The following is a 13,517-nucleotide window of genomic DNA, read 5'->3' as shown; positions in this document are numbered from 1 at the left end:
TTTGCGGTGTAAATAGCACTGAATGGGCGGGCAACATCTGCCGGCAGGCGACTATTTTTCGCAATTACTGTAGCGTAATCGAGAGTTTTGCAAACATCTTTTGCCCCTTCAGTGCACTCTCGGTCCTAGTTCCTGGTCCCGGGTCTCGGAGCTAAGGTACCGGTGGTTCTACCCAATTGACCCTGAAGATGGGGGAGGTTGAATTTTCCGGTAATCTGTTTAATTTGCCACAGGAATTAGGCGTTAGAATTAAATTAGTCGAATCTTATGGTTGGATGGGATTTTCAGATTGGTGGATCTATAGGCAATTGAGACACGCTCGGTTGGTTGGTTTGTACTTGGCCCCAGATTCGGATAAGATTATTAAGATCTTTCAATCGTCTTTTTTTAAACTAACAGTGCTCTTGTTACATTAACAAAAAATGTAATACTATGTTCTCAAATTTGAATTGGCGGAAACGTTCCGTGAGGCTTTCAGACGTAGATATTTATAAAATCTCTGGCGTCGATAAAGAAGAGGTAAAATCCAACTCCTATACTTACTAACAAATATCTCCTCCTTCCGCGATGCCTGTGGAGTGCGCAGTAGTATATACGGCATCTAGCATAAGCAAGTATCGGACTAACATTCCTTCCGCGATCTACGTTCGGGTCTGGCCGGCGCCGGTATTGATCAATAAACACTTTAGAATTACCAGGAGTTGCACATTGAAATATGGTTTCGCTTCTCCCAAGCATAATTATCTACTGATTCCCTATGCAACTTCAGCTATTCCAGGTCGATAACGGAGTAGCAGCCAGGGGTTGTCGCACAAGCTCAAGCTTCGGAGCAATGTTTTGGCATTTTGTTATCTTCGTATCTTTGGATGAACTTAAATTCGATCTTTGACTCGTGGGATTGAATTTTTGGACCTTTTCATATCTTTGAAACTGGATACTTTGGGATTTTCATCTTTATATCTTTGAACCTTTTTTTATATCTTTGGATTTAAGGAGCTATGGTTTTTTGGATCTTTTAATATTAGGATATTTGGACCTTTGAATCTTTTGATCTCCCGATAGTTTCGATTTAACTCTTTCAAATGTTTGGATTTTTGAATCCTTGCGTTGGGTTTTCGGCTTGTTTTTGTTTAATGTGAGATCTTGCAAACTTTTGATCGATCAAATTCTAGAGTTTTCAGCTTAGGAATTTATTTCCCCGGAATCCCGGGATTGTTAAATTTCTCGGGAATTAATATACTCTTTCACTCGGTGTGGGAAGACGAGTTTTGGATTCTATTCAAAAATGCTAAGTTTTTATCGTAATAAATTCAGCATCTACCATCTCATTAGAAACTCGGAATGAATAATAGAATGTTGCCAGCGAGAAACACCCAAGTGAAATTAAACGTTCCTAATGATAATTTTAAAGGTCAACTCTTATAAGCTTTTAGAATCAATTACTTCTTAGAGACTTGAGGCTTTGTTCTGTACACGTCAGCTTCTTTCGAGTTACAAACCTTATCATACGATTGTTGTTTTTTTTATAGATAAAGACGTAGGCAACAAACTAATTATGTCAGATACGGAATCAAAACGAACATCCATCACAAAAGATTTAAAAATCTGGTTTGCTGAAATTCTTTCTACATTGTATTCTTCTGTATAACGAAACCAGTTATGAAATTTACGACTCGAAGTCGTCTCATGAGAATTCGACACCTCCTTATACCAGGACTAAATTAGCAATACGTTGAGGTTTGCTTTGGAACACAATATGCTCATTTTTAGAGTTACTATTAATCCGATGCTGGCTTAAGGAGGATAAGGATTTCAGCGTGAAAAAACCCGTTTTTTGCGAATTTTTTTTAGAACTTTGGGTGAATCAAATTGATCAAAACTTTTGTGTATTATAATGAAGCATTTCCATAACATTTTGTAATTTTTTCTTGCAAAAATATCGACAAGTGACTCGGTGATGAAGTTTTTTGTAGAACGTCTCTGAAAAAAAAAACACAATTTACGGTGTTCACTGCCATTCAAAAACTACTTAACCGATTTTACTCATTTAAAATAAAAATTGCTAACTTTCACGAAAAATTCCACCATTTTATGAGTAAAAAACTCCCTTAATCGAAAAATTATCTCGAAAACTCAACGTAGGGGTTAGGTATTTTTACATAGAATGTGTATGCAAAATTTGAAATAAATCGGTTAAGTAGTTTTTAAATGGCAGATAACACCACAAATTGTATTTTTTCCAGAGAAAAAAGCTACGTCGCCGGGTAGCTTGTCGATATTTTTGCATGAAAAAAAATACAGAATGTTATTGAAATTATGCATTATAATGCACAAATAAACAAATTTTTTGTGCATTATAATGCACAATAATGCATTATAATGCATAATTCGCTTTACCCAAATTTGTAAAAAAATTGCAAAAAATGTGTTTTTTCACGCTGAAACCCTTAACCCCTCTCCCCCCCCCTTCTTAACCCAGCCACCATATTAGTGTTGGATACTGATGAGACGCAGTCGAAACGTGAATTCCATAACTATTTTTGATATAGGTTTTATTACTTTCTCGGGGAAAAAAATTGTTTTTATCCAACGCAAAAAGCAGCTAGTACACTTTGGCATGGGATCGATCTAGATAAAATTTGTCTACATTTATAAAAAAATCTTTGCTTCGACACCGAGAAACAGTCGAGTAACAAAACGAGTGAAATACAAATTTCATTGTCGGTGAGAATATTGACCACAAAAGAAACAGCTCATGAAATAAAAAATGAAAGATTGAGTGATTTTTCATTCGCCAAGTGTAAATCTACTTCTATTATTTTTCTCCCATATTGTTCAGAACAAGTGATTGCTCTGTTGCGGGAAAGGTAAAAATTTGCGAAATTGTCTACCGATGTTCTGTCAAAAACATTGTAAGTGCTCATTGGTTCCAAAATTAATGCATTCATTATTGCTTAGTAGTGATCGATCTTCAGTAACCATTGTAATCGGTTAGCTCAACGCGCTTTAAGTGCGAATCTATCAAAAACCGATCCCACGTGATTATGATTCGTTCACATCCGGAAGCCTTCAGTCTTGTCTAAAAAACAAACTCATGTACAGTTGAAGTCTAAGGGCGGACTGAATACTATATTGATATAAAGAAAACTCACCTAGAAGGCTAGTATTTGAACCGAACGCTGAAGATCAAATATCGGATTGCCGGTCTGCGTGATCATTTAAGAACACACCCAAATATGCGAATGACCAATACGGTTATAAAATCGAATTCATTCACGCGAAGTTACACACACGCTCCCGCGACCGAATATGCTAACATACAAACGCTCGAGCGCGCACAAATAAACGCTCATTCCCATGCGATCTTGATATCCCTTCGCACGCACATCTTAAGCAGTGTTTTAGTGGGTAACATTTCTCGTCTTCGCCAACAACGATGGATTGTGTATAAATTGGCATCAATACGTTTGCTTCATTCTCATGAATCAGAATGATAACAAAGCTGACCTGAAAGTACGAAATACTCGTAATAAAGTGCAACGAAAACTCCAATTGAGAACCCTGATTATTATGCTTTTATTTGAGCCATCTTCAAATGGGTAGGGTGATAATGGGAATAGGCTCATTTCCCTGTTCAAAACAGATTTTTGTAACCTACTCCTCCAGTTTAAATTATATAAGCAAAAAAAAGTCGTTTGCTACTGCGTCCTACTTCGAAATATGAAAAATTATTTCGACAATTGCAGTAACATTGTTTTGATACCCAAGACAATTCTTGTGCTATCCAACGATGAAATTATATTAGTCCTTAGAAATTAAAATATTCAGTCAGTTACCAACCAGCGTTCCCCATCTACAGACACACTCACTCATCAATATTTTACTGCCCATCATGGCCTACTAACCCCACACAATAAGCTTCCCATACACTCTCGAAGCAATCACGTTCCTCCACACTACAACGATAAACTCATTGCCTGACCTTCTGTGCGCCTACTTGATGCTGTTTGATCACCTGCTAATTTCCCCAGCCACCGATCGAACCACCTATCAGACTTCTGCTGAAATCCATTTCTACCCGTGGGGAATTCCGGTTTCAACAAATCCAATCTCAGTGAAAATAGTTGCAAAGTTTTATCTTCCATTTTCACAACTGACCAATAATAATAATAATAATAATACACTGCATTCCGATTCGATGTCAGCCCCGCTTCAGCTTCCTCTTCCCGTGTAGCCCCATCTATTCTTTTTTCCAATTGTATGAGTGTGCGAAAGAGATAGAGAGAAAGAAACGGTCCAGTGTATATTTGTTTTCCCTCAATGTTTTCTCGGCATTCAATAAATAATTAGAACTAACATGATCAAGTATCGGCCAGCTACAAGCTTTCATTTCTCCACACAACATTTATTTTTCTTCTGCCTCAACTTCCACCAACTAACTCTTGCTCTTCTTTTTCCCCCTTTTTCATTTTGTGTGCAGTTCTCGACTTCGACGGTACTGGATGGCAAGATGAAGCACGTAAGTACACTTCGAAGAGTATTCTGTGCAAGTGTGTGTATGTGTGTACGAAAGGGTGCGAGGGGATGCATTTATGAACTCGTACACAAACACCCAGGCTCCCAAGCCGTAATTGATATCTACATACCCGATAAGGCAGCAACCCGACCAAACAAACCAACGACTACTTGGATGAGCGTACCTACATTGCTTAGGAAGAGAGAGAGAGTGAGAGAGAGACCGAGACAGACTGACAGCGTGTTCGATGATTGCTATTTCTTCCATATGCAAAACGGGACCTATGGTCCCCCAAGTCAGAACCATATAAGATAGTAATTTTTCATACACTTCCATTTTCAAAGACCGCAGCATGAGCCGGACTGATCTTGCCCCAGTTCCCCTTTACTTACCAACCCCAGCCCAGCGACTTTCGAGTGCGCTAGCAAGAGCTGCTAGTTCGCAAGTATTAGGGAGTTCATTTTCGTTCGGGAGGGAAACTCATCAGTGATTCCGGATTAATTTTCTCCTTTCAGATTCAATTTCCGGATCTGTTTCATTTTGTTGGTGCCGCCTCCTCCCCCACCCGATTACGAACGGGTGGTGGGGGGCGGTGGTTGGAACAGTCACCGCATCGTATCCAGTCAGTCAGTCCCCGGGTCGGTTGGTCGGTCGCTTCGAGACTAGTTGGTTGTATCCAAGAATGCAGCTTTTTGAATATTTTTCATCGGTTTTTGTGCTGTTAAGGGGGTAAAATTCATTGTGGATGGCTAAGGCTACTGGCGATGCTGTTGGCGAGGTAATAAAATAGTTACGATAAGCAACGAGCAATACTTGGAAGATTTAGTGGATGTTGCGCCAATGACTGGCGGAAGTCACCACTGACAGCATCAGCAGCAGCAGGAACAACAACTAGATTACAGAAGAGCTTATGATGTGCCCTATAAATAATAGATCAACATCTGGATTGAGTTCCTGTCTCTGACTGGTGATTCCGGGCGCGGGGAAGTCGCTTCCGTTTTTGCTCCGCCGAAGATGGGAGAAATCACCGGTTGAACTACTCCCTTGGGGGACAATAAAAGTGATGAACTGTATTCTGAGAACAAAGGAGTTCAACGGTTCTTGTAATCCTCTTAACAGTAGCGTGTTTTGATGAATTGGAATTTTTGTGAAAAATTGAACAGCTTCCATTAAAAATCATCGAAATAGATACTTGAGCAATGTTGACATTGTTTCCTCGTCGTTTGCATAGTACGAGAAAGGTATGTAAGACAGAAAATTATGATCAACTCTGAATCCGGTATAGGCGATGCCACATGCAAATCTATGTTTCAATATAAAAATACTACACAATATGTGATGCTTAAAATAGGAGAAAAATTGTGAGCATTTTGTGCTGAATCCTGCGCTTCGACATTACTTGATTTCAAGATTATTTTTTGGAAGGATGCTGCCGACTCTACTTTAGATTTAATTGCTTAATTTGAAGATAAAATATTTTGAGAATAATATATTTGTCGGAACCACACTAATACTGCAGAGGCCTACCTACGGCGATTGCTACGATGCAACACGGGCGGATACAACGTGACGTCGCATGGGAGCTGAGCTTTTTGCGCTGTCGCATGCTCTCTCACCGGTGATACTCAGCGATCGCTCTTCTCCGCTTTGGTGGCAATAGTGAGCGGTAAAGCCAAATCAATAGCGGACCTTACACGTTCAATATTTTTGTCAATACTTGAGTGTATTGACAAAAGTATTGTACGTGTAATGGAAAAAAAATTATTGACGATGTGGATTTCAAACGGGACTGAAATATTGTAACAATATCGTCAATACTGGTATTGACGAAAATATTGAACGTGTAAGGGCCGCTAATCAGAAGCAGAAAACGTTCGATCCTGTTTAGCGTCACTCGTCTGGTCAGTTCATTTTTGATTGTCGGGTGCGCGAGTTGTTTTTATTTCTTCCAACGTTTCCGGGCAGCCGTGTCACTGCGTTTGGTGAAAATGTGCTCAAGATTCCCGCTGCGGCAATTAAATGCTGGAAATAGTTACAAAAGAAAATTCCTCCGTTCTCAACTGAGAAATCTATAGATGCTTCGAATAAACGTGAATAGCGTCGGTGAAAAACGGTGTCAAATTCGCGTAATTATGTGGTTCGATTAGAAGTTTAGCTCCAACAAGTGAATGTGGAACGAAAAGGAACGGAAGAGTTCCAGTGATGAAGGTTTCTGGTAATAGGTCTACGCGATCGATGCATGTCAGTTGGCCTAATTTATTTCTTCAAACGAGTGTTCTTTTTTGTGTGGTGATAATATTGTTGTGGAAATATAAAGAATAATGTTACCACTGGTTTTGAATTATAATATTCGATTGTGAATAGCCATTCGTATTCTGCAAGTGCAACTGTAGGTTCGCTTATATGCGATTGGATCGCAATCGTTGCAGCTGGTGTGAAGATTGTGCAATTTAATCGTAATTCAATCCGAAATTTCGATCGAATGTATCAAAGAAAATGGTGTCTGGATGCGTGTTAAGGGAACAATTGGAAAGTGATAGAATTCGGCTGAGCTCTAGTGAAGAAATCATCGATTGTGCATTATTGTGTGAGCAGCATATTGTCGTGGGAAAATCAAGCAGTACAGCCAGTTTGTGTAAGTTCATCAACTTTTTTTTGCGATAGAATTGTTAATGTGGCGAATTGAACTACATTTATCAGATTACAATATGTGATCTTGGTAGGGCTATTTATTCTGCAGGTTTGAGTATGACAGCTATTCGAATGTTTTGTTCGGCCTTTATCTCATTTGATTCTATGTAAATGTATGAATCATCCTGTGCAAAGAATTTAAAATGTATTTTATCAGTTTGACGGCATTTTATAATATAGTATTGTAAATTATTGATAATTTTATTATTTTTTTGTTATTCCAAATGTATTCATTCAGGCAAGATTGCGGAAACTAGTCGCCGCGTTGTTTATTTTTATCACTTGAATTATTTTGATATCCTCCTTTATTTCATTTCACATTTCTAACATGCAGATGTGGTTCCGATCGCAAAATTGCTGTTGTTGTTTTGGACGGAATGTATCGCTACCTTAAAACAACAATCGAGCTATCCTTAGAGCGCTGCAGACAACCTGGGGTAGTAAGCGACGTCGACGTATGTGAATAAATCACCGGCTGCACCGTCGAGTGCGTGAAATACGATATCCCCATATACATAGCGAATAACACAATATACAAAGTGAGTCAATTGATCTGCTACAAATTATCGATCGAAAATTTACAGTAGAACAGTTTCCGAGTTACAGTGAAAAAATGAATTTTACATTTAAAATAAAAAGTACGTTCAGTAAAATCCAAATATCTTTAGTTGTAGTGCATCGACATGTAATATTATAATGTTGAATTAAAGGTAATTGAATTCACTGTCGATCGTTAGAGCGTTTTGTTGCAGTGCGACTACTGGTTCTGGCGTTATTTAATCTTTTTTAAATTTTGCGTAACTTTTTTAATAAAAATGAGCGTTTGGTCAATATTTTGGGCAAGATAAAGCGATCCTAAAAATTATATTTTGTTGGGAAATTAAAGCCTGCTAATAACCAATAAAAATAACCACTTATTTGGTTAAATCGGATGGAAATGGTGAAAGTTATTAATTTTTTGTAGGATGGAGATTTTTGAGTTTCTCTGGGTCAACTTATTGAACCGTCTCGATTCCAATTTTTTCTAGGATGTGTTTCATAATATATGAGGGATTCTCTGTCAGAATTCTGTTAAACAAGTAAATTGAAGAAGTGTAAGAGAATTTAATGTGGGGTAATATTCGAAATCGTTTATCCAAATAATTCAAGAGAAATTTTGGTGTTTACCCAATTTTCCTCCTTAGGGTGAAATATAGCATAATGCTTTCGCATAGGCCTGCTAAGCCAAGACAAGTTTCGACTTCACTGTGTATAAACAGAACTTCTGCTCGAACGGGACATCACGTTTTATCAGTCGTTCGATTGAAACACAAAGTGTGTTTTAGTTTTAAGGGATTTGCGCCAAGCCAACGCTAATCTATTCCGACAAAAAGTTAGTGTTGGTTTCTGATGAGGCAAAGCCGAAACGCAACCGTGTAACAAATATCTACGTGTTAGTTCTGCCGAAAGACGCTATACCCAGAAATACTTTGCAGAAATTGTTATGAAAAATCCTGCGTGCTTTTCGGTAGTTCTTAATCAGTATAGGCAGGATCTTATACGATCAGAATAGCTACAAAAAAGTGGTGGCGGGGTTCTTGTCGCTTGCCGGTTAAAAATCAAATCTCGGATTGTGCCACTTTTGAACAACAAATAATATCATTGGATCGCTCTATCTTCAAACTGCGGTAAACATGTGCGTGCTTTATATTCCGGACAATCGCATCAATGACTTGGATTTATTTTATCAACATCTGGATTCGCTTGCACTGATTACAATCAAATGACTGTGAATGACAAGATCACTTACTCTTCCTGGTGTTAAATATTATCAGGTACTCATCTATATCCATAAATTAACGGCTTATTCTCTACTTAAATAATCAAGAGGTCTGGAGCACTTGTTAAATTATATTGTGAGCTCAGGAGTCCCTCAAGGCACTCATCTTAGACTGTTTATATTTGTGCTTTGTGTCAATGATTTAAAATTTTCATCGCAGTGCTCGCCGATGATTTGAAACTATCTCGTCGTATCACAGATACCAGCTTCTTACAGTTCACTGTTGAATTCCTTTTCGACATAGTGCAACATCATTAGGAGGATAGCAATGAATGCGTCGAAAAGCTTCATTATTTCCTTCTTAAACAAACGCTCAGCAATCAACTTTGGCTACACTGTTTTGCAAACTGTACTCAAGTCAAGCGAGAGTCGTATTATGGTATTAAAAGATCTGAGTGTTTTGTTAATGGCATATACTAATTCGACGACCTTCAAAATGTTGGGGTTTATTTTACGTGTAAGGAAAGACTCCGTGCTATAATTCGCACTATGCTAGAGTGTACTGTTTTTGTTTTGGTATTTGTTCGCTTCATTCCATGAGTGGCCCACTCAACCGTCCAAGGAATCAGGATCCTGATTTGCTACCGGATGCTTTCAAAACAGCTGTCGTGGCATATGTTACAATTGTGAATTGATTGCCAAGATTTTGATATTCATCATCGCACAACGATTTCATTTTATCGTAAGAATATATTATATCAGAATCATCTACGAGTGCAATGAGTCAATATCCAGTATGTGTCTCTATTTGTTCATTGTTCGAAAAGCTATGACTTTCTTCTTTTTCGCGATCTGGTCAAACATCTTCAAAATTCACTCTTGTTAGTTATAAACCTTGTGTTTATAATTTTACCATTAGTGGTAATTATAGTGTTAAGCATTGATGTGTCATTTGAATGTTTGCAATCCGTTGGTACAAAAGATAAGAAGGTTCTATGCCTACTGGAGAGCGACATTGATGGAATCTCAGCTCAAGCCTACTTCCCTTCCTTCCAAAGATATAAAGAAATGGGTTCGCTGTTCCACGAGTCATTTGAGGCGTTGGTTCCCAAATTCATAGAGCATCATATTTGCGGAGTCCTTCCCAAGCTCACGTTTTTCGTACTTCTAATTTTAACTGATTAGATTAAACTTAAATGTGAAGATTTCTGAACCCACCGAAATTTTCTATAAAGAATTTTTAAATGTTTTATGCATCGGTATATGTCTTTTTTTTATAATTTGATTTTAAAATCCTTGGAATCCAATAATGGTGAATATTTGAAATCTGGATTTCTGGGGAAAACTTACTTGTCGCTCATCTAAAAACTTCAAGCGTAATACTCGAACTGGGGCCCATCAGCTTACGAATCGCTTTAATAATCGGTCCGCGTAAATGTCGACCGGTATGAACACTCAGGATAAAAATGCAGTGACTGTTCACATCCTTTAAATAGGGAAGGAATAACACTGGCACAAGGTGGCTTCCTTGTAGAACATCGATGCAGTTGAGAAGAGCTTAGAGCATGCATGACCTTTGGATATGTGTGATTGTATTTGTCGAAAGCCGCTGGTTTAACATTTGTTCACGAATTCGCATCCAACCTACACCAGTCAGAAACTTATCGTTACGTCCTTATCCCTGCATTTATGCTAACTTGAGTTTCTGAAACGCGAAGTTTACAATTTTCTAGTCTTTTCATATCTCGATTTTTTTATTTTATCCTTCAATGTCAAAGCTTCTTAACGCAAATCAATCTCTCTCAAATCTTGTGAAAATAATCTCAGCTTCAGTACGTTACTACGATACTGTTGAGATGATTTTCGCGATGTTGTTTTAATTTTCAATGTTTAAAAGAATTTAACCTTCTTAGTAAAGTCACTCCCAACGTTTTATCCTAATCCCCTATAAACAGAAATGGTCGGTACGGTTGTCCTCGTTTCTTCCTCATTCAAGTTTCAAAATGATTCGTTAGTCGAATTGTTCATCAAATGAATAATTCAATTGTCGTATAATATTGAACCATCTTTAATCCCAACTATGCACAGTAGGCCTGGTCGTTGTAATATTTGCGACATATGATATGCTTCAAATATTAATAATGTTGACAAGAAAAACACTGAAGAATACCCCTATGTACGGGGTCGGGGCAATAATTGCAGTATTTTCCATGATGCTTTTCAATACTGGCTGTATAAGGGTTAGAATAGAATAGAATAGTAGATTTTCGCGATGTTGTATTAAAACAACATTTCGCATTTAATACTACGTTCGACTTAAAAAAAAAGTTAAAACGTGTTTTAATGCTATCTTGATGACATTTTTCTTGTTGCCAATTATTATAACATGTTTTAACTCTGTAGTGTGAACATAGTATAAGAGTTGAAATGTTGTGTTAAAAAATCTCTGCATTTTGGATTCAAGCATTTGCTAATTTTTTATTTTTTCCTTTAGTTTAAATAATTAATGTCTAGTAAATGTTCTATATTTTAAGTATTATTAAAGATATTAAAGATGAAAATGTCCGAATGACATTGAATTGAGAAGATAATGCAGGCTTCTAACTGCTAAATCAGTCATCGCTCCACATCTTACCAAATATACTTATTAGCCGGTTTTTCCACAGCACCATCGCCACCCAACACGAAAACAATGCTTCGGGAAAAGTTCACGTCTCACACAGTGTCATCAGCATGTTTGCACGAACAAGAAAAGCCCACTAAATTGGCTCTGACAAAACAACAGATCATCTAAATTTCACGTCAGACCGCCCGGTCGCAAAACTTTCGCGCAACCATGCAGGCGAAAACCGACAAAACTTTAAACAATTCAACATTAAAAGCTGGGGAACGGGAAGAAAATCCTACGCCTTCTTCGATGTGTGTGTTGCTCTGCCAGCCCGGGTAAGTTTTGCATTTATGCATTACCCTGCGCCTGTCTGCCACCTACCTTACGTACCTAGGTCGTCGTTTCGATGCAGTAGGTACATACCGGTGTGTCGTGCGGAATAACTTTTGCATATTCCTATCAAGAAACGTGCAATTCTTTGGCTAGAAGAAGAAAACCTAGAAACATAAACGCCAGGGATTAAGATGAGAAATTATGTCAAGCATTAAGTATTATGGTGTTCGAGAGCTGCGGGATCGGGATCGAGCTGGGGGTGTTGCTGTGTTTGCGTAAACAGTTGAGCAGTAGGCGACGCTTGCCATAAACATGTGCATTAGGAGAGAGTTTTAAATAAAATCGCTTGCAAACAGCTGGGTGCTGTGTGCTGGTGCTGTCACAGTATGTGTCGGGTTGTTTGGTTAGAACAACGCGCAGGGGTGGGCACGCAACTGTTTCTCAGCACTCTTGGATGGGGGACAGTAGAATCTTGAAACGGTTATGTATTCAGAACACAGTTGGTCAACCTTGATTTGGGAGAATAGTAAAAATTAAGCTTTTTGAACTATAAACTAACAGCTCAGAAGACAATTCAAAGTATGTACGAAGATGAAAAACCGGTAGACAACAATAATCTACTTCTTTAACCAGGCCATTATTATTAGCATACATTTTATTAGGAAAGAATATTTTATTGTCTACAACTTTGTCGAAGAATGCCAATTGAGCTCATTATATAAAGAAGTTATTTTTAAACTTAACAAAGTGACGTCTGAGTAAATTTTGCATGGGGCAACATGCACGACATGTTCAGGAGAACTCCTAGAAATGCCGGTTCTACAACTTTGTAGAAGACAACAAATTTCATTCGGTGAAATGTGGAACTAAATTGTTCGATCCAAGAGAGTCTTGTGTACTGGAATTCTTTCGAAAGTATAATTTAGCGAAAACCAACAACCTTTTCGTAAAACATTCGTGGTAATCAACTACTGATCTACCAGTCTGTGTTATTGGCTCCTATGAAAAAATGACACAGATATCGCTTAAATAAAATTTTAATAACTTCCTAAATTGGATTGAACTGAAGTCTTCGACATAGTTATAGCCAATAAAATTATTTTAATTCTCACTTGAGCTGTTAATCTGATGCATACAGTGTGTCACCTAACGGTGGACAGTAAGAGCGAGTAGGTTTCCTCTATAAAAGTTGTAGAATTTTCAAACCTGTCCGATTTGCTTCAAATTTTGAATAGAGCCTCTCCGTGACACGTGGAATTGAAGGATAGGACAATTGTTGAGCGTTTTTTTTAAAAAGACATTTCTGTAATGAATTTCTCTCTTTGTTTACTTTCTCTTTCGATTTTTACGGCGTCACTATAACACTTTTCACTTATTTTACAGTACAGATCGAAAGACGGTGGTTTTAACTAGCATATTATGCAAAGAGTTCAGGGATAAATGTTAAAGTGACCGAATTATTAACAGAAGAGAAAGTAAACAAGGAGAGTAACTCATTGCAGATATGTCTTTTTGAAACAAACGCTCAAGAATAATGTTTTCAAAATTTCGGTTTTTCCATCCTTCTGAAGCACATTGGTTGGTTGGTTCATGCAGGGCCGATAGCACCA

The 13,517-nt window shown here is 37.9% G+C and overlaps 1 protein-coding gene across 7 annotated transcripts in view; it reads left to right on the top strand.

Moving 5' to 3' along the window:
- The window catches only part of LOC131676570 (nucleolysin TIAR), a 557,873-nt gene that overhangs the window by 155,123 nt on the left and 389,233 nt on the right, over window positions 1-13,517 (top strand). For 4 of the 7 annotated variants that reach the window (XM_058955695.1, XM_058955691.1, XM_058955697.1 and 1 more), the window contains one exon: window positions 4,481-4,519. The exons of the other annotated variants lie outside the window; for them this stretch is intronic. In XM_058955695.1, coding sequence (XP_058811678.1) covers window positions 4,511-4,519 — 9 coding nt within the window. In that variant the 5' untranslated portion in view covers window positions 4,481-4,510. The remainder of the gene's footprint in view (window positions 1-4,480; window positions 4,520-13,517) is intronic. 7 annotated transcript variants of the gene reach the window in all.

Source organism: Topomyia yanbarensis, chromosome 1 (assembly GCF_030247195.1).
Source record: "Topomyia yanbarensis strain Yona2022 chromosome 1, ASM3024719v1, whole genome shotgun sequence".
NCBI lineage: Eukaryota > Metazoa > Arthropoda > Insecta > Diptera > Culicidae > Topomyia > Topomyia yanbarensis.
The sequence above is the reverse complement of the archived record's forward strand: the minus strand, read 5'-3'. Positions and strand labels throughout refer to the sequence as shown.